General features: G+C 51.0%; 1 protein-coding gene, 1 long non-coding RNA gene and 7 other non-coding genes across 9 annotated transcripts; 6 read left to right on the forward strand and 3 right to left on the reverse strand.

Moving 5' to 3' along the window:
- Nucleotides 1-1,294: 1,294 nt before the first annotated feature.
- OR6S1 (olfactory receptor family 6 subfamily S member 1) lies at nucleotides 1,295-2,734 on the forward strand. The gene has a single exon (XM_008269605.3). The coding sequence runs from the start codon at nucleotides 1,647-1,649 to the stop codon at nucleotides 2,640-2,642; it is 996 nt and encodes a 331-aa protein (XP_008267827.1). The 5' UTR covers nucleotides 1,295-1,646; the 3' UTR covers nucleotides 2,643-2,734.
- A 3,939-nt stretch (nucleotides 2,735-6,673) lies between these two features.
- On the forward strand, nucleotides 6,674-12,142 carry LOC138844658 (uncharacterized). The gene is made up of 2 exons (XR_011380825.1): nucleotides 6,674-11,310; nucleotides 11,480-12,142. It is a non-coding gene; the product is annotated as an uncharacterized lncRNA (long non-coding RNA).
- Nucleotides 6,921-6,992, reverse strand: TRNAP-UGG (transfer RNA proline (anticodon UGG)). Its single transcript has one exon. It is a non-coding gene; the product is annotated as a tRNA-Pro (tRNA).
- TRNAT-UGU (transfer RNA threonine (anticodon UGU)) lies at nucleotides 8,277-8,349 on the forward strand. The gene has a single exon. It is a non-coding gene; the product is annotated as a tRNA-Thr (tRNA).
- On the forward strand, nucleotides 8,874-8,962 carry TRNAY-GUA (transfer RNA tyrosine (anticodon GUA)). The gene is given in 2 exon segments: nucleotides 8,874-8,910; nucleotides 8,927-8,962. It is a non-coding gene; the product is annotated as a tRNA-Tyr (tRNA).
- TRNAL-UAG (transfer RNA leucine (anticodon UAG)) lies at nucleotides 12,056-12,137 on the reverse strand. Its single transcript has one exon. It is a non-coding gene; the product is annotated as a tRNA-Leu (tRNA).
- Nucleotides 12,143-17,105: 4,963 nt separating the features above from the next.
- On the forward strand, nucleotides 17,106-17,178 carry TRNAT-UGU (transfer RNA threonine (anticodon UGU)). The gene has a single exon. It is a non-coding gene; the product is annotated as a tRNA-Thr (tRNA).
- Nucleotides 17,179-17,470: 292 nt separating this feature from the next.
- TRNAP-AGG (transfer RNA proline (anticodon AGG)) lies at nucleotides 17,471-17,542 on the forward strand. Its single transcript has one exon. It is a non-coding gene; the product is annotated as a tRNA-Pro (tRNA).
- A 973-nt stretch (nucleotides 17,543-18,515) lies between these two features.
- TRNAL-AAG (transfer RNA leucine (anticodon AAG)) lies at nucleotides 18,516-18,597 on the reverse strand. The gene has a single exon. It is a non-coding gene; the product is annotated as a tRNA-Leu (tRNA).
- Between the last annotated feature and the right edge of the window lie 316 nt (nucleotides 18,598-18,913).

Below are 18,913 nucleotides of genomic sequence, written 5' to 3' on the forward strand. Positions count from 1 at the left end.
GCACTTTTTAGAGAAGCTGAATGGAAGAAAGACTGAATGAATCTCTAATGAGAAAGACCATGGAACTGCTTTACCCTAGACAAAAGGTACAAAAATGCCCCTACTTGTACTTGTGGGTCCCACAGGTGAGAAATTCTAAGAGCCTAATGTTTGCAGGAAACAAAGACTGTTGAGGTACCCTAGCCAACAAGCAGGTTGGCAGAGAACCAAGGGTCTTAAGAGCAATTCTTTGGTTTTGCATGGCTGAGAAGACCAGCATTCTCCTGGGTAACTGAGGCATTTTTAGAAACAAGTTTCTAAATATCATCAGTTCGACTTTTCTAACTTGTTGTTTGGTTTTCTGAACTAGAAGGACCTGAATCAAAGGGTAAGAATTTCATTTCTCATTTCACAGCCAGGAATTCTTAATTCTGTCTCTGACAAATCATCTACCAGGGGCCACATTTTGGAAAGGGCCTTGGATTGGTAGTTCAATAGGGTAGTTGTCCTGGACTGGAAAATTTAACATTCCACAGAATATTTCACTTGGAATTGACACTAAAGTAGAGTAACAATTGATCAAATGAAGCAATGTGGTTTATTCCTATTCTTTTTTTCCCCATAGTACACTGGCTTTAAAAATTCAAGCACTTAATGAAAATCTAAATTCAGTTAGACTCTTAGATTGTTGGTGAAATTCTCCATGAAAAGGGTAACTTCAGGTAATAGGTGTACTAATGGCCTGGATTCATTGACAGTCTTGAAGGGTAGTAGCAAGTCAAGCCTAGATTCTCATATCCTAACGTACAACCCAAGGTTTTTTTTGTGTGCATCATTTGTTAGTTGAGTGCTGGAAAGTCTTAAATTTTTTGCTATTGTTTCACCTGCTCCTTATTGTACTCCAAAATTAAGGAACAGAGAGGTTAAGTAACTTTTCCAAGGTTACTCAACCAGGAAGTAGAGATGCAGGAATTCAAAGCTAGAGAGAGTCTGACTCAACTTCTGATCCTGGTTGAATGAGAAATTAATTTTCTGGTATTCTTGCCCAACTCAGCTCTTAGTCATATTATTGTAGTAATGGAGTATGATTAGTTAAGATCTACAAACAGGATATCTGAAAAATCTATTTTCCTGGCTTTTTTACTTCTAAATTTTAGCTATGCTTCATAAGGGCTGGTGTTTGGTGCACAGTTAAACTGCCACTTGAGACACTTGCGTCAAATGCCTGGGACTGAGTCCTGCTACGGCTTCAGATTCAACTGCCTGCTAATGTGCACCTTGGGAAGGCCGTGGTGATGGCTTCAGTGGGTGGACCCTTGTCACCCATATGGGAGACCTGGATGAGTTCTCAGCTCCTGGCTTCAGTCTAACTCAGCCCCAGCTGTTGTGGGCGTTTGGTAGGTGAATCAGTAAATGGGAAAGCTCTCTCTGTGTTTGTCTCTCTCTCAAATTAAATTAAATTAAAAAATTACAATTAGTAGGACTAGTCTTTGCAAACATAAATTTGCTCACATGATGACCTCAGGTGCTTCAGATCCTAACAAGATGTGCAGCTGGAGAAAGTGGGGCTACTTGTGCCATGTTATGATAGAAGAAGTTTCTGGATAGAAGAGAGAAGCTGCTTTCTCCGTGATCATGTTCATATTGTCACACAGGTGGAAAAGAAAATGGTTCTTGGCTGTAACCAGAGTAATAGTGCGACAGAATTCATCCTGGCAGGCTTCCCAAATCTCAATGGCACAAGAGTGGAACTGTTTTCTGTGTTTCTTCTTGTCTACCTGCTGACTCTGACAGGCAACGTATTGATCGTGGGTGTGGTGGGAGTTGATACTCGCCTGCAGACCCCCATGTACTTCTTCCTGGGTAACCTGTCCTGCCTAGAGATTTTACTCACTTCTGTCATCATTCCTAAGATGCTGAACAATTTCCTCTCAAGACAATACACGATTTCCTTTGCTGCATGTGTTACCCAATTCTATTTCTACTTCTGTCTTGGGGCCTCTGAGTTCCTGCTGTTGGCTGTTATGTCTGTGGACCGCTACCTGGCCATCTGTCACCCTCTGCGCTACCCCTTGCTCATGAGTGGGGCTGTGTGTTTTCGTGTGGCTTTGGCCTGCTGGATGGGGGGCCTCCTCCCTGTGCTCGGTCCCACCGTGGCTGTGGCCTTGCTTCCTTTCTGCAAACAGAGTGCTGTGGTGCAGCATTTTTTCTGTGACAGCGGCCCTCTGCTCCGTCTGGCATGCACAAGCACCGAGAAACTGGAGAAGACAGATTTTGCCCTGGCCTCTCTCGTCATTGTATCCTCGTTGGTGACCACAGCTGCGTCCTATGGCCACATAATCCGGGCTGTTCTGCGCATCCCCTCTGTCTCAGGCCGCCAGAAGGCCTTCTCAACCTGCACCTCCCACCTGATGGTGGTGACCCTCTTCTATGGAAGTGCCATTTTTCTCTATGTGCGGCCCTCCCAGAGCGGCTCTGTGGAATCCAACTGGTCAGTGACGGTGATAACCACATTCGTGACACCACTGCTAAATCCATTCATCTATGCCTTGCGCAATGAGGGTGTCCAGGAAGCCTTAAAAGATATGTTTAGAAAGATAGCAATGGAATCTTTCGGAAATCTTTCACTTGCTAAGACTTTCCATAAGAAGACAGGAAGGTGAAAGTGAAGAGACTCAGTAATCAGTGTTAAGTCTCAACAGTCTCCGTTGTACTTTTCTCTCCATCACCATCATGGACTTCTCCAAAGAACTGAATTCTGGAACCGCTAAAGAACTCCAAAATCATCCAATCTATCCTTTTTCTTTCTGGTAAAATGTCTTGATTCTATATCATGCCTAATAACAATCCACATTATTCTTTATTTATCCTGATCAACATCATCATCATTTTGTAAGAACGTCCTATCTGTAAGATCACAAGCTAAGGGCCCATAGTTACCTAGGAAATCTAAGGATGGTTTTCAGAAAATCTATAAGCCCCATAGGTACCTAAATTTTATGTATTTGCATATATTTACATTTGTCTGGGAAGAGGATCCATAGCTTTAATTCAATATTTAGAGTTATCTGGGTGCGCCCTCTTCTCAAAGTTAAAAACTGATTATCTTGGGGCCGGCATCCCATATGGACACCAGTTCTAGTCCCGGTTTCTCCTCTTCTAGTCCAGTTCTCTGCTATGGCCTAGGAAAGCAGTGGAGGATGGCCCAAATGCTTGGGCCCCTGCACCCACATGGGAGACCGGGAGGAAGAACCTGGCTCCTGACTTCGGATCGGTGCAGCTCCAGCTGTTGCGGCCACTTGGGGAGTGAACCAGCAGAAGGAAGACCTTTCTCTCTGTCTCTCTCTCTCTCTCTCACTGTCTGTAACTCTGCCTGTCAAATAAAAAAAATTAAAAAAAAAAAAACCTGATCATCTCAGAGCCTTCCTATTGTTTATGCAAGTTAAAACAGTTTTAACAAAATTTTCCTTATAATCATAAAAAATAAAAATAGATTGTCTGGATATTTTTGTATACATTTTACAGAAGAAATTACACTCACCACCAGAAAACAGTCAAATAAAAATTTAACAAAGGAATTTAATCACTTCATTACTTCTCTATGATGACTGTAGGTGCCTTTGGGAAGGCAGATCAATGAGGGATTCTTGAATAATATAGTATTTAATGTGTTTTTCTAATTTGTATTTTACTGCAAAAATGAGTTAAAGACATCACTCATTTTGTTGCTGGATTATGTTTCTTTCATTTATTCAACTTTATACATTCTTATATATGTTGTCTCAAATCTTTTGTTTTCATTAAATTTCAGATTGAGATGAGGGACTTTGCCATTCAAAGAGTTAAGAATGCCAACTATTGTTGTCATCTACCAAAAACTAGACTTTGTGGTCAGTTTTATCTACTTCGCTGGATTTTGGGATTCCTGTTTGTACTGCCCTTGAAAATCTTAAGGACAAATATTCATTTATTTATCCACTCATTAACAAGGTTTGTTAAACATCTTTGTTGGACCCTGTGATACACAAATATATGCTGAAGTGACTAACAAATTGTTTTTAATCTCTTGAACTTTAGAAGGGAAGTGTAAGAGACAAATAGAATTCAAGGGAATGAGGAAGATAAAGGGGTTTACAAAAAGACATTGGCGATCATATGAGAATCGGTTTACCCTTTCTCGTGTGTTCTCTTCTTGAAGCTTTCACAGAGGCTTTCATTCATTAAGCAGGAATTAATGCTACGTTGGAATGTGATTGTGTGTATAGGGACCATGTTAAAAAATCATAAAATTCAAGATATGAACAGCATACTAAACTCAAAATAGTGCTGTAAAATTATCAAGCTGAGTATTAGCATCAAAGGAGGTAGCCACAAAGCTTCACTGGGCACAGAAAACATTAATGCTTTCATCCAGTTCCACTGATAATATGTACAAATACAAACTAAACATTTCTATTCTGAAAGCTATTTGAGTGCTTATGCAATGGAAGGATGACCAGTGATTTGAGGAAGGAAAAGAACTCTTCTGGAGTGATATAGAAGTGTTGCCTAGAGAGGCGATGAAGAATTGCCTTAAAACCTACTTAGTTTTCAAAAAGAAACAACAGAAAAGCTAGAGTAAAAAAGTATTATCATTAAAACTTAAGACTGAACTTAAGACTGAACCTATTACACAGAAGGCTGGCTCACAAACTGATACTAGTTAAAATTAGGCCTGGGCTGCTCCAGGCTGGAAAGCCAGTTCACCAGAGACAAGAGCTGCCCTAAAACCTCAGAGTCAAACATGTAGTCTGTTCAAGCACTTCCCCTCACAGTGAAGCTTCTAGAATTATTTGCCTACAGGTCCATACCTACCCCCTCATGCAACCTGTTCTGTAAACCTGCTACTTCCAATGCTGGGAAAGACGGCCTCTAGCCCCTGTACAACCAATCCAAGCAGTAGTCAGAGCAAGTGACTGTCCTTGAGACTGGCGGAGGCAACATCATCCATGCTGCATGACAAAGTCCCAGCTGGAGGAGGAGAACTCTGCAAAGCAGGAAGCCCCTGCCTGAGCTGAAGCTGTGTTTTTATCAGGCTTAACCATGATGTAGTCATTGGGTTTGGGTGTGGGAATCATGGATATCAATGTAAGCAAAATTGTTGTTACAGGAGGTGGCTGGAGAAATAAGAGGGGAATCTCCCAAAGTTTGTCTAGAGCAAAATATTATTAGGAACATGAGTAATGAGCTTTATGAGAAAATAGAACAGAAAGAGCAGGCAGGTGCTTGTTCCCACAGACCGCTCCTTGCCTCACACAGCAGTGCATGAGAATGTTAGGTGTGTAGTTAATATTACAGCAGGTGGATTGATGCACAAGCACTGCCATTCTTAAAAAGGTTAGGACGTTATGGCCCTGCTTGGAAATGTAGAACAAAGGAACAAGGAACTCTTACATTAGCCAATGGGATAGGTTTTATGAAAAACACAACTGTTGGGGGTGTGATTTACCTTAAAAATATATAATCATTAGATAGGACATAATCATTAGAATTTTATAGTTTTAACATCTTAAAATAAGTCGATTAACCTATAAAATCTTGGACTTTTTATCTAGCACCTTTAGATAAGTTAAGCAAGTTCCATGTAGCTGACGCATCCACTATGAAGAGAGAAAAGATTAATGGGGAGGTTATGATGAGGCCATGAAAGGAAAACGAAATAAAACAAGATTAACAGAGAAAGGTTACCCATAGACGATCACTTGGGATGTGTTCTTTCCCAGAAAGAACAGAGGCTTGGGAGGAAGTAGGCTTAATAAAAAGTATGTGTAAAAAGGGTAGAAAATAAAGCTATGAGCAGGAGCGGCAGAATGATGCTTTCCCTTGCCACCTAAACCTGGTCTCCTCCTTTTCTCGCCGACGCCTCCCCTCCTTCGGGATGCCCTGGACCTGCTGAGTCTGGACCGCGGCAAGACTCCTCCAGCTTTAAACACTGGTGAGCGCCAGGGCTCTGCCCTTCACCTCTCTGTGAATTCTCTTCCCAGTGTGCTCTGGCCCAAACCAGTGTTCACCCCTGCCCTGTGGTTTTGATTCCTGAAAAGCCTTTCTTTAGTTTGGATCTTGTTCCTGAACTCAAAGACTTTAACTCCAACTTCCCAAAGGGCGTCTCCACTGGTAGGCATTCAGCAAACACAAAGTCCCAGGCCTCGGCCACATCACCTTTCCGAATGGACGACCAGCCTAGAAGTCAGGCCATCGTGGCGGGTTCCTGCTCTTCTGTCCCTTCAATCGCCAGCCACAAAACCCCTTCTTCTCAACAAGACTAATCAGAACAACGGAAAGGACAACATCCTGTGCACAGGCGGTTTAGGAAGGACTAGCACGTTTCTTGCTGGAAATAACAAAAATGACTCTCCCGCTTACGGTGCGTTTTGGAAAACACCCAGGCAACGTCCCTCGGCTCTCACTTCGAAGGCAGTGCACGTGGAGCCCCAGCGTTTCCGGGGCAGAGCCCCTGCCTGGAGGCCGCTGCCCGGCGCCTGCCGTGGTTGGGGGCTGAGGGTCTCCCTGAGCCAGCAGCGCACCGGGCGCAGCTGCACCACGCGCGGGGTCACCACGGAGACCCGAGCCTCAGAACGCGGGTTCTGCCCCGCATTGTGACGCCCTTCAGGTCATCTCCTTGCCAAGCGGCCCGGAGAGAAGCGAAGATCCCCCCCCCCCCCGCAGAAGGTGCCCGGTAAGAGGTGTCGGAACGAGACCCCCCTGCCCAAAGACCTAGAATGGTGAACACCCCCATCTCCCACAGGGCCTTTACCCCTGGTGGTCTCTGTTCCCGAAAGCTTTGGATAGAAGCGGACCATCATTGTGATCCGGAGACTGGTAGAGGATTCAAGATAGGTGGGCCTGGCCAGGCTAGGCGACGACGTCCACTAACAATTGCTGGCCAAGAGTTAAAAGGATCAGGGCTCGTCCGGGATTTGAACCCGGGACCTCTCGCACCCAAAGCGAGAATCATACCACTAGACCAACGAGCCGCAGCTGGAAGGTGTTTTTTCGCTCCGCCTGTTCACTCAGCCTGCGAGGCCTAGCACACCCATGCACTTCCCCACACTCCTCTCCTCCAGGTTCCCTGAGCGAGGACGAGCGAGTCTTGCAGGCCTGGCCCAGGGCGTGCCGCAGGTGGAAATGCCCATGGCAGGATTCAGGCGCAGGATTGCCTGCGCACACCGCCTTATGGGTCGGGCCGGAACCAGCTCCGGAGGCCTGGGGCTGGAGGGCCCAGGGATAACTACTGGTTTGGCAGCAGCGGCAGAAGAGGGGGCATGAGCCGTAGGAGGCACCGCCCTGGTCCATTCAGCACAACACTTCCTAGGTCACACGGGGCTTTCGCCTCCTTCAGCTTTACCCGCTGAACTTTATATTACAGGTCTGGTTTCAGGACACCTCTCAGGGGGTGCCCAAGGGGGAAAGTTGCTCCCTTCTGATAGCTTTCCATAGAAGAAACTTACCTCTCTTCCACCAAAAACGTGGCTGGGCCGGGATGCGGGGGTGGGGAAGAGCCTGGCTCTACGGCTGCGTGTGCTTGGGGACCCGAGCTCTCGGCTGTAGCTTTAACTTGCCTAGCACGGAGCAGTGCCTGGCTGGGTCACGGGGCCCACGGTGAGCACGGTTCCCAGCACGTGTGGGAAACCCAGTGAACAGGTGGACGGGGTGGCCGGCTCCCAGGCAGGCCAAGAGCAGAGGAAAAAGCAAAACAGAGAGAGGCCCCACCTGACCCCGCCAGCTTGGCGTCCGCCTCTCCTCCTGGCTCAGCACCCCGGCCCAGGCTCCGCGCAGGGTCCAGGGAAGGGCTGGTCTCTTCCGAGCGGCTCTGCCGGAACCTAGGGGAGGCTGTGCCCCAGCTGGACTCCCTGGCTGGTCCGGGGAGGTCTGGACGCACGCCCTGCCTCGGCCCCCACGCTCCCTGGGACGGGAAGCACCCTGTGCCTGGAGAGAGCCGCCGCCATTTAAAAAAACAGCCCGCAACTTAGCCGATAGTTACTTTTCTAAGACCCCAAGCCCGTGGGGAAGAAGGACGCTGCAGCCGGGCCGGCGCTCCTGCCCCGGTGAGACCCCCAGCCTGAGTCTGGCCGGCCGTCAGCCCACCCAGGGACTGACATTGCAGACTGGGCCTGGGCCAGGAGGAGGTCCTTTCCCACACATAAAAGGACGGTTCCTTTCCATCTTAACTGTGTAACAAATCTGTTTAGATGCAAATACTATGTGGCTATGATTTGATAATTTTGACGGATTCTATCCTGAAAAATGGGCTGTATAACGGCTCCATAGCTCAGGGGTTAGAGCACTGGTCTTGTAAACCAGGGGTCGCGAGTTCGAATCTCGCTGGGGCCTCATGGAGGGTGCATTCTTTTCCTGCCTACATGGGTTTTTTGTTCATTGATAAAGCAGACGAAGGGAAGGCTGAATCTTTGATGTGTGTGTGGAAGCCAAATCCTGGAGATCTGGGACGAACGAGCGCAGTTGGTTCCCTTCACCAAGTGGGCAGAGGCTCTCCTGGAGCTGGTGGGATCCGCAGCTCTGTGCCTGCTGCAGACCCAAGCCCCGCTGGTGGCCAGGAGCCCTGCAGCTTTCCCGGTGCCGCGGGTTCTCCCGGGCTCCTGGCGTGAAAACCGGCTCGCAGGTTTCTCCGGCGAGGTTCTCCGCAGCTCGGGTGGCTTCTGCACGCTCGCATCTCGGGGCCTCGGACTCAGACCCCCAGTCCTGCTGTTGCAGGGCTGCTCTCAGGGCTCCGTTCGCTGTAGGTCCGCGTCTATAGGGACCTCCTGAACGCGAGGGCGAGCCTCAACCACAAAGCCCAGACCGCGCTAGCCGCTGCCTCCTGCACAGAAATGCACGCCAGGGGAACCATGCTGTATCCTTCGATAGCTCAGCTGGTAGAGCGGAGGACTGTAGGTGTTGGACTGCTGTCATCCTTAGGTCGCTGGTTCGACTCCGGCTCGAAGGAACTTCTTGGAACTTTTGTTTCAATTCCCAGAAGGTTTTATTTCCTCCTAACCTAATGACCACGAAACATTTGCTTCTGTTTTCAGGCAGTGAAGAATAGCTTTTTGCCATTTTTGCTATGAACCTTAATTTTCCATGTTCCCCTCGTGGTCCTGACGTAATTGGTTCAGATGTAATTTGATTTACTCAGATGTGATTTAATGACGCCCCTTTTAGATTTGAATCTTTCATCTCCTAGTCGTTCAGGCTAGCTAACATCAACTGAGTATTAGATGACACTCCTACATATTTTCATGAACCTTGAATCATTCAGAATGAATCCGGGTTTAAGGAGCAATACTTTAGAAAGGACTGCCCTTTGAAAGGTTGTAGCAAACAACACAGAGAAAAACAGTGCAAATGGTTAAATATACATATAGAAAATATTCCTTCAGTAACAGGAAAGAAATACTGATTAAAACAAGGGGCTATTATTTCACCAATAATTAGAATGTATTTCTTAATATCTCATCCAAGGATGCAGTGACAAGGAGGTTCTTGTAGAATGTCATTACTTTCTGGGCATTATAAATCAAGACATATATGTGATCAAAATTCTATTTCTGCTTCTAGAAATTTATTTAAGATGAAAAAGTATAATATGCCATAACATGTTTCTTGTGTGTGACTGATATTCCTTATAGTTGTATGTATTTTCTGGGATGTACCAGCTGTATATATTTTTTGAAAACATCTTTTATTTTACAAAAGAAGTTCAAAAATACTCTGTGTTGTCATGGAAGACAGTTTCTTACACAGTGAAGCACATGCTGACCTTATAATCCAATAATCACACCCCTGGGGACAAGAAACCCAGTCCCAGCCCCTAATGCCCTGGTTGTAGACTTTATCAGGTACCGTAAGAGGAATAAGAAGAGGGGACAGAAGGAAGGTTAGGAGTTCAGGATCAGTTTGGTGGTGGCAAAGGTGATGGAGGCAGGAAAGAGCAGGGGGAGGGTGAGTGGCATGAAGGACCGGAGACAGCAGCGAGCAAACATCCAAGGGGATGGAGTTGGCTAAACTGAAGGGGCAGTGAGGGTACTGCAAGGGCGTGGGCTACACAGACAAAGCCACTCCGCATGGTGCTTCTGAGAGTCCAGGGAGTGCTGGCATACTGGAGAATGAGGAGAATGGGAAAAGGCCTGACCAGGGAGAGGTGGGAGAGGGAGGAGTGGCAGCAGGATCCCAGGTTTACTCTCCTTTGGGTGCAGGTGGTGGCCTCATAGGAGACACTCTCTGTGGTGGAATGAGAAGGCCATGCCAAGATGGCCGCTGGCGAGTGAGCTTCAGTTACTCAGGAATGGCTTTGGAACCCACCTGGCAAAGAAGCCTGTCTGGCAACAGGCTGTGACTGGTTAGGGCATAAACCGCCCCTTGACCAGATTAGCTGCCTAAGCTATATAAGCTGCTGTACCAACTGAAATAAATGAGTCTGCAGGCTGCTCGCCTCTAGCCCACTTTCACCCAATCCCCCGGGGTTCTGTGTGGTGACTCCATGTGGTGACTCTGTGCCTCTTGCCCCCACCATGCTCCTCCTCTCAGAACAAATCCACAGCAACAACTCTCTATGCAGTTAAAAGTATCAAACTAGAGAGATCGGGTCATTCTGAGAGCCAATAGAGGAAGATGAACAGAAATACAAAAATTAAGATGAATCTCAGGATAAAGCAAAGAATTAAATTTCAGGAAGAAGGAAAAAGAAACCTTGGAAGACAGCACAGTTGCCCTGTGGAGAAATTGTTCCATCTCTGTGGGAACAGGATTGTGACTCGGAAACCGTGGAGAGTTGTCCAATGTATCCACTGATGTTGAAGTTTCTCCTTCCGCCTCCTCCTCATCCCCTGCCACTGGGCTGCAGGCGCAAAGGAAACCTGATGTCTCCATTTCTGTGTGGGGCAGTGGGGGGGAGTGGGCTCTTTTGTGAAGACCTTGGGGTCCCAGGTATTTCCTGGTGAGAGGTGGGTGAAAGCGAAGGGAACTGGTTTGGAGGAGTCCCCACAGGGAAAGGGGAATCATCTGGGAGGTCACAGAAAAGGAGTTTAAGGGAGGAAAGGGATAGGTATAAAAAGGAAGACAGACTCTCAAAGTGGCACGAAGACAGCCAAGACCTTGGTTCTTGCAGAGCAGTAGTTCTTGGCTCCCTTTCCTTGATTCCTCCCGACCTGCAGGGAAATCTGGGAACTGCCCAGCCAAACTCAGTGGCTCCCGTGGCTGAAAAATGCAGTAGAACAACCGTTGAGTGTATCCTTTCCTGCTCCCCTCACTGGGTTAGGATCTGCACAGGTCTTGCACCTGGCTGCTTCAGACAAGGTAAGCAGATTTACTTGGCAGGAGGGTGGCTAAGCCAACACCATTCATAGCACACCCCAAGACCCTCTGGTGCCCGGAGTCGGCCAAAGATCCCCTTTGAAGTGTTTTGAAATCTTAAAATCATCTGCGAAGTCAAAAAATTATTTACTTGCCCTTTCTCCACTTCTAGTGAGATAAGGAAGCCTACTGAGTTTTGGCTTTATCCGTTCATACACCCTGCCACCCACCCATCCTCCCATCCTGTTCAATTACAAAGGTAACGCGATTGGAACCAGGGTATTTCGGGAGCCCAGGGCTGCCACTACTGAGCAGTGCCCGTTGAGTGGGGCCGCTTCTGGGAAGTCTTCCGGGCCAGCAGGTGCCTGAATCAGCCCAAGAGAACGATCCAGAGACAACGTGCGTTTTAGAAGAGGAAGACCAAACCGCTGCAGTTCGCGGGCACACGACAGCGGAGCCTACGCTGGGACTGGGACGTAAGGAATGTCGGGTGTAACTCCCCGCCCGGGTAGGGCCTGTCAGCAGATGCGGCTGCCCCTGCCCAAGCTGAACATTTTACCTAGGAAACCGGCAATTCGAGCTGCAATAGAGAAATGTCGGAGGGGGACAGATTTGCGGTAGCAGTGAAGAACACGTGATAGAGACGCCGAATCTCAAACGACATTGTATCAACAAACTCTAAAATTCCTCAAATCCGGGTCTCAAGGCCTCTTGTTTCACACCATTTTGCTAGAGTAAAATACACTGCTGGCAGTGGTGGGATTCGAACCCACGCCCCCGAAGGGACTGGAGCCTAAATCCAGCGCCTTAGACCGCTCGGCCACACTACCACAGCGACCCACACTCCCTCTTAGTACTTTTTCATCTCTGAGCGCTGGGCCCCGGGGCGCGACAGTTGGATTCTGTTTTCTCCACGGGAGACGGAGCTCTCCTCAGCCGGCTCACCCGTCCCAGGGTCCCGAGCAGACCCAGGCGGAGGAGGAGTCACCGGCCGGGAGGCGGGTCGGGAGGTGACCAAGATGTTTATCAGCGCGAAAGTCCTCGGGGGAGATTTCCATCTTTGCTTCACCCTGGGCACTAGGACACAACACAGAAACGAAGAACCCAGTGGAGGCCGAGTGCGAGCGCTCAGAGCCTGTGGAAGAACAAGGGACTGCAGCCGGGGGCCCCAGTCGCGCTGAGCGTGCCGTGGAGCCGGCTTCAGCACCTCGGAGGCGCACCGCCGCGTCCACGCGAACTCCGCGCCCGCCGCCTCTCGCAGGTGCACTTCGGGGCGCCCGGGTCTCCTGGCCCGCCCTCCAGGTCGCCTGCGCACTCGGGTGAACGAGACACACTTTCCCTGCTGTAGCTCCAGGAGCGCTTTCCCTTTATAGGAGCCAAAGTGACAGCCAGGGGGAAGTCGCACCCCCAGAGCGCGGCCCCCCGATCCCCCGGGGGTCCTGCGCTGTTTACTCCGGGCCATTCCTTTCCAAGGAGCAGGGGGGAAAGCCGGGGGTCTCCTGGACCCCGAGTGGGAACCACTTACCTGCCGACGAACCCCACTCAGTGCAAAGCCCTGGGCTGCGTGTGATTTAAATTCTTTGCTGTTTCTGATGGGCAGTTTCGTGGTCTCTGCACCCAGGAATTCTCATAGGAGTCGGTTTAAACTTCCGCAGGCGTGAGTGCCTCCGTCCCGCATCCCATTCCCAGTATTCCAGCACCCCACCCTCTTTGTCCTCTCCTTGCCCGAAGCCTCCCCCAAACCCTGGAGGTCGGAAGGGTCAATGGTGGACAGAGAGGGACATCCTCGCGGGGCGAAGGCCCTTTTAGTTGATGCCACCCGCTGCCTAGCCTCGGGGGGCGGCGAGCAGAAAGAAAAAGCCCTGGAAAAGTAGCTTTCGTAGTCGGGCTCAAGATCGCCAGATAGAAGCAGAGCCCTAGCAGGGAAGCAGAGGTTTGGGTGTGTGTGTGGAGGGGGGAATGGGTTCCCCCACCCGCGCCAGTCCCGGCGCCCGGCGGTGCCATCAGTGCTCGGGGGCTGAAAACACACCGGGTGTTGCGCGCCTGGCTGGGTTCTGGCTGTGCGGCGCGCCCCCTGGCGAGTCCTCCCTCCGCGCACCTCCCGGCTGTCCGAGCTCCAAGGGCACAGCTGGGGATTCTCCCGCAGGCCCCGGCCACGTTTTCTCTTCCTGGAAGTTCCCGGAGTCAGGAGGGAGGCGCGCGCCCCGGAGTGGTCGCCATCCCAGGCCAGTGGGCGCCGTCTTACAGGTCTCCCGTTTAACTGGATGGTCACAGGAACTCAGACACCTTGTGTCCTGTCGCCAGCCCCTTTGGCCGAATGTATGACTTGTAAGAAATTTCACTTCGTTTCCACACTTCTGAGGAATCCTCAGGGGGAAAAAAGGAATATGAGCATACTGCCTCCATCAGTATCCGCAAGCCTTCGTCAAGGTTAGAAGTGCAAGGATGGGTGTTATTCTGAGTTGGAGAGAATTCTAGACATCCACCTCAGTGTCTAAAGAGACGAAGCATCCGTTTGAAAGAGAGATGATGATGGCCCAAATGCTTGGGCCCCTGCCACTCACAGTGGCAGTGGGAGACCCAGAAGGAGCTCCAGGCTCCTGGCTTCGGCCTGGCACAGCTCTGGCTGTTGTGGCCATTTGGGGAGTGAACCACCAGATGGAAGATATCTCTGTAACTCTGCCTTTCAAATAAATATATATTTTAAAAAGAGAGAAAGAGGGGCTGGCGTTGTAGCACAGCAGGTTAAGCCACAGCTTGCAGCACCAGCATCCCACTTCCGATCCAGCTCCCTGCTGATGGTCTGGGAAAGCAGTGGGAGATGGCCCAAGTGCTTGGGCCCCTGCACCCACATAGAAGTCCAGGAAGAAGCTCCTGGCTCTGGGCTTTGGATGGGCCCAGCTCTGGCTGTTTCAGTCACTCAGGTAGTGAACCAGCAGATGGAAGACCTTTATCTCTCTTTCTCTGTAACTCTGCCTTTCAAATAAACAGATATATCTTAAAAAGACAAGGTGGCTCAGGAAGCCAAATAAAACACCAGCCTGAGGGAGAGAGAGAGAGAGAGAGGAGAGCAGAACCTGGGTTTCTTTATTACTTGACTGGGCGGTGGGGGTGAGTTGGTGGAAGGGAGGGGCGTGTGCAGTATTTAAAATATTATTGACATATTATGCCTAGTGCCAGACAAGAGACTCGGGGTCTCTGGATGGGCCCTAGGAACCTCATCTTGAGACTTTTGATGAGATCTACAAGTAAGATTACCCACTCACACTTAGGTCTCTGTGAGAAGGGCTGATTTGATGAACACACTCATTTAAATAAACTGCCATTTCTGTAAGTCTGCTTGGACTTTTTAAAACAAATGTGAAGAGTCTTAAGATGGAAGTGGCCTGAGCGCTTTCCGATCATTTCGAGTGTCAGATCAGGCACTACAACGTGCCTCACAGGGCTCCCTTTGATTCTGGAATGCTGCAAGTTCAAGTTTCCCCACTTGACAGACATTGGTGTATTTCCTCACCAGGAGAGAAAGAGCCACACTCCCAGAACCCAGGCTGAAGGTCCTTTACTAACCAGAGGGTGTGGCGTCCCCTATTCAATCATCTGGTGTTTCTATATTGCCTGCCTTGCCCTCACGTGCCCTTCCATGTTCCTCTCAAGAGGAGGTCACACGAGAGGTTGCTGAGTTCAAACTCGAGTCCCGAGACTCACGAGCCAGGTGCCTCAGCCTTCCTAGTGCAGTGCAGTGTTCTGCCTACTTAACTGCCCAAGTCTGAAGCCATGGATGGCTGACACACACACGCAATGTGCTGGTCTGGCATGTGGCGTTCCTCTGTCTTCAGTGCCGAATGCGGGTGGTCACGACTCCAGCGTTCTGCAACATCGCTGAAGAGTTTAGCCTTGAATTTCCTGCTCTCAGTATCTTGTTAGTAGCCCAGGTGATGATAATTTGTAAAGGAGCAAGAGAGTTACTTTAAAGGCTTAATCAGCAAGAGAGTTACTTTAAAGGCTTAATCAGTACTCAAGGCGTGACCAGGGATCGGTAGAATCAGCATCTTCTTGTAGCCTGTTGGGATGAAGAATTGCACTGGCATGCTAACAAGCCCTCAAACCCCAGAGTGCACAGCGAATCGAGAAGTATGCTATGTGCCGAATGCTGTCCACTAATGTAGACCACTGGAAAGTTCCTACCAGAATCCTCCGTGACGTTGCCGTGGAAAGCTCTGTCCCCAGCTCCCACAGAGAGCCGTCCGGCGATTGGCCTGAGGGCCTCTTCTGCATCGGCTACAAAATCCTACTACAAACTGAATACTAGGGAGTACTACATACTAGGAAGTATTCTTTCCCTTTCATGACCATATAGGTAGCCTTAGGTGATACATGAACACTTATTTCCAAAACAAGGACGCTGAGACCTGGCAGAGTTAAATGACTGACCTGGTTTTTTTCCAACCATGGCACGCCACAGTCAGTGCCTACACAGTCCAACACGCACACACCATCTATGACCCAAAGGTGCTTTAATCTGATTTTCCCATTCTAGAAACAAAGTCAGGCAACCTGCCATCTCCTTCATTTATTTCTGCGGTCTGTCTTTCGGCCCCATCATGTTGGAGGTGTTCTCCAGTGAAGTACCTTACGTAGGCAAATGGGGAATAAAGACAGGACTCTTGGTTCAGTTAAAACAAAGTCTTGTTCTTTCGGGGGACACGGGGGCTTTTGCCTATTGGAGGAAGCCTGAGGGTGTGCAACACACAGGACTTTTGGGAGGAGCGGCCCTGGTCAGGGTACAGAAGATTGTGCCATCATCCGTGTGTGCGTTCATCTCACCTTCAGAAGGCTCATCCGTAAGCCAGGAATGTGTGCCACAAATGCCCTGCTTTGCCTACTAAGCAGAGCACATCTGTGGTCAGCTGCATCGTCTTCTGTTTACATAAGGAAAACTAAAGGAGGCAATGAGTCATCACCTCGCTCATTTCTTGAAGACGTACTTCGATCTTGGACAAAGGAAAACATTACAGAATAGTGGCAGAAGGGCAGGCCAGGGGCCAGGGAATCTAAAGCTTACTAAGCGGAGTGGGTTCACACAACTGAAAGAAGTGCTTTTCTCCAGCGTTCTCATCAACGGCCCTGGTCGCAGTAAGAAGTGAGTCGAGATCTTTTCTAGTTAAATAACTTTCCAGTTCCTGTTTACCAGCTTATATGACTGAGGTTTCTGAAAACTGAAAACACAATGCTTTGTCTTACTATCCTATGATTTTTTTTAATAACAAAAATGCGTGAATCTGCGTGCCTCTCCAGGGAAGCTCTTTAACATTCCCTGTCGCTGTTTGCTCCTACCCCGGACTCGGAGAGAGAGGACATCCCCCCAAAACGCACACTGAAGGGTTTGGGGCTCCGGATTCAGGGAGGACAAAAGCGAGGCCCATCTCTTTTTCGCCTCCTTCGCCGGATTTTCTCAGCAGATGGAGTGGAAGGAGCGCGCAGGTCACTTCCCTGTCCCTCGAACACCCTCGGCGTGTACCTGGGGAGGCCTGCAGTGCACCCGCGTGCCTGGAATTCCCGGCTCCCCACCCTCGGTGCGCCCCGCAGAGCCCAGGATCGCGGACCGCGCTGAGGGATGCAGACAGCTCTAAGGGGCAGGCTCGTCCAGGTGCTGACAGGGCGGGAAGACGTCCCAGGTCTGCAGGACTAGAGACAGCCAGGACTCTTGCTTGAACTCAAAGTCCATTGGGCATCTCCACCTGCCAGGCTTATCACACTAATCTATAAGGTGAGAGGTGGAGAAGCAAAAGCCGAGTGGAGGCTCCATAGCTCAGGGGTTAGAGCACTGGTCTTGTAAACCAGGGGTCGCGAGTTCAAATCTCGCTGGGGCCTGCCGTAGTTTTTTTCCTCCCCGCAGGGTCCGGATCCCGGGGTTGTTGACGCTGCTGTTTCGTCTACCTCGGCACTGCTCCGGGAGACGCTCCCGCGAGGCCGAGTCCATTCTGTAGCCGCAGAAGCCGCTCGGCCCGGGTCCGGCACGCAGCGTACGGTTGCGGGCGGCCTCCACGTTATGCAGACGGACGCACGTTCTCGCCGACAGATGGCGCTCGAGCGCACGGGTGTTCGCGCAGCGCTCAAGGACGTGAATGAGCCTTGAGGCAGAATCAAAACGAGTCAGCTCCGTGGCTCGTTGGTCTAGGGGTATGATTCTCGCTTAGGGTGCGAGAGGTCCCGGGTTCAAATCCCGGACGAGCCCGCGGTTATTTTTGAAAACTGTAGCTGCGTTTTGCTTTGAAATAGCTCAACCAGTGTCGGCAGTCCCGGGACCCCGGAGAAGCTCCCCGCCGCGAGGAGGTGGGTGACGCTGTGCGGGGGGCAGAGGGGAGCGAGAACGTGATGTGTCTCCTTAGATACAGTGCGGAACAGGAACGCACGTGCTGCGGGCCCTGGCGATGTGGCGGAGGGCAGAGCGCTTCCAGGGCAGCGGCCAGCCCCACGTCACAGCAGCCCCCGCACTGCGCTCCTGCTCCCCGGCACGGGGCCGCGGCCTGCCCCAAACCCCGAGCCGCTGCGGGCAGGCCCGGCCCCATCAGCACGCCAACACCGCAGCGGCGCCAGTCCTCAGAACGGAGCCCGTGAGCCGCCCTGCCGGCTGCCATGCCGCGCGCTTCTCCCCGCACAGAAAAAACATCCCTCAAAAGTTCGCATTCCGTCCCAACTCCCTCTGCTCCGGTTCTCTCCTCACGTGAGGAAAACCAGCTTTGTTTGTTTGTTTTTTCCTCTTCACCGCTGCACGGCTGTGGCTGCTGTCGAGGTCACCGGGGACCGCGATGGGTGTGAGGAACGGGCAGCCGGCAGCCCGCACCCCGCGGGACTCCGGGCGCACCGCGCCTCTCCGGGCCGGAGGCTGCAGTCCGTCCCTTCGGCTGGGGTCTTCCTGGCTGACCGCTCCGCGCGCGGCGGTTCTCCCGGCCATGCCGGGGGTCGCAGCCGCTCCGTGGGCGTTCGACGGCGTCCCTAAATGCGAACCGCACACCCTGACCCAGGCCCGCTCAGTCACCGGCCTGCCTGCGTGAGGCGTCCACGCCGCGACAAGTTCCAGGACAGCGCGTCCTCCCAGGGACCAGGGAAGCGGCTCTGAGGTGACAGCACCGGCGCATCCCCGCTGTGCACAGACAGCTCCAGCCGAAGGGCAAAGAGGGAAAAGAAAAAAAAAAAACAAACCAATGTGGCAGCGGTGGGATTCGAACCCACGCCCCCGAAGAGACTGGAGCCTTAATCCAGCGCCTTAGACCGCTCGGCCACGCTACCGCCCGATGGCCCAGCCTCCGGATTCTCCACTCTTCTTCCCGTTCCGCCCTCAGCCCCCCGGGACGCACGCAGTTCTGTTTTTATCGGGTTCCTGGCATCTCTTCGTTGCTTCCTTTTAGCTCGGCATCCAAGACTGGTGGGCGGAGCCGCAGGACGCCGCGCCGGGCGCCGGTGCAGCGTTCACGGAGCGCCTGGCCTGGGCCGCGCGGGCCAGCGGGACTCCGCGTGGACGGCGCCGCGGCCGCTGACCGTCTCTGGTGAGGGGCAGAGATGCGTCCGGCCGGCCACCGGGTCTCCCGGAGCCGTCCCTGACTGC

This window comes from Oryctolagus cuniculus, chromosome 12 (genome assembly GCF_964237555.1).
Source record: "Oryctolagus cuniculus chromosome 12, mOryCun1.1, whole genome shotgun sequence".
Classification (NCBI taxonomy): Eukaryota; Metazoa; Chordata; class Mammalia; order Lagomorpha; family Leporidae; genus Oryctolagus; species Oryctolagus cuniculus.

Excerpts from the sequence above, each read along its gene's own strand:
- OR6S1 (XM_008269605.3), top strand. The coding sequence starts at position 1,647 with ATGGTTCTTGGCTGTAACCAGAGTAATAGTGCGACAGAATTCATCCTG.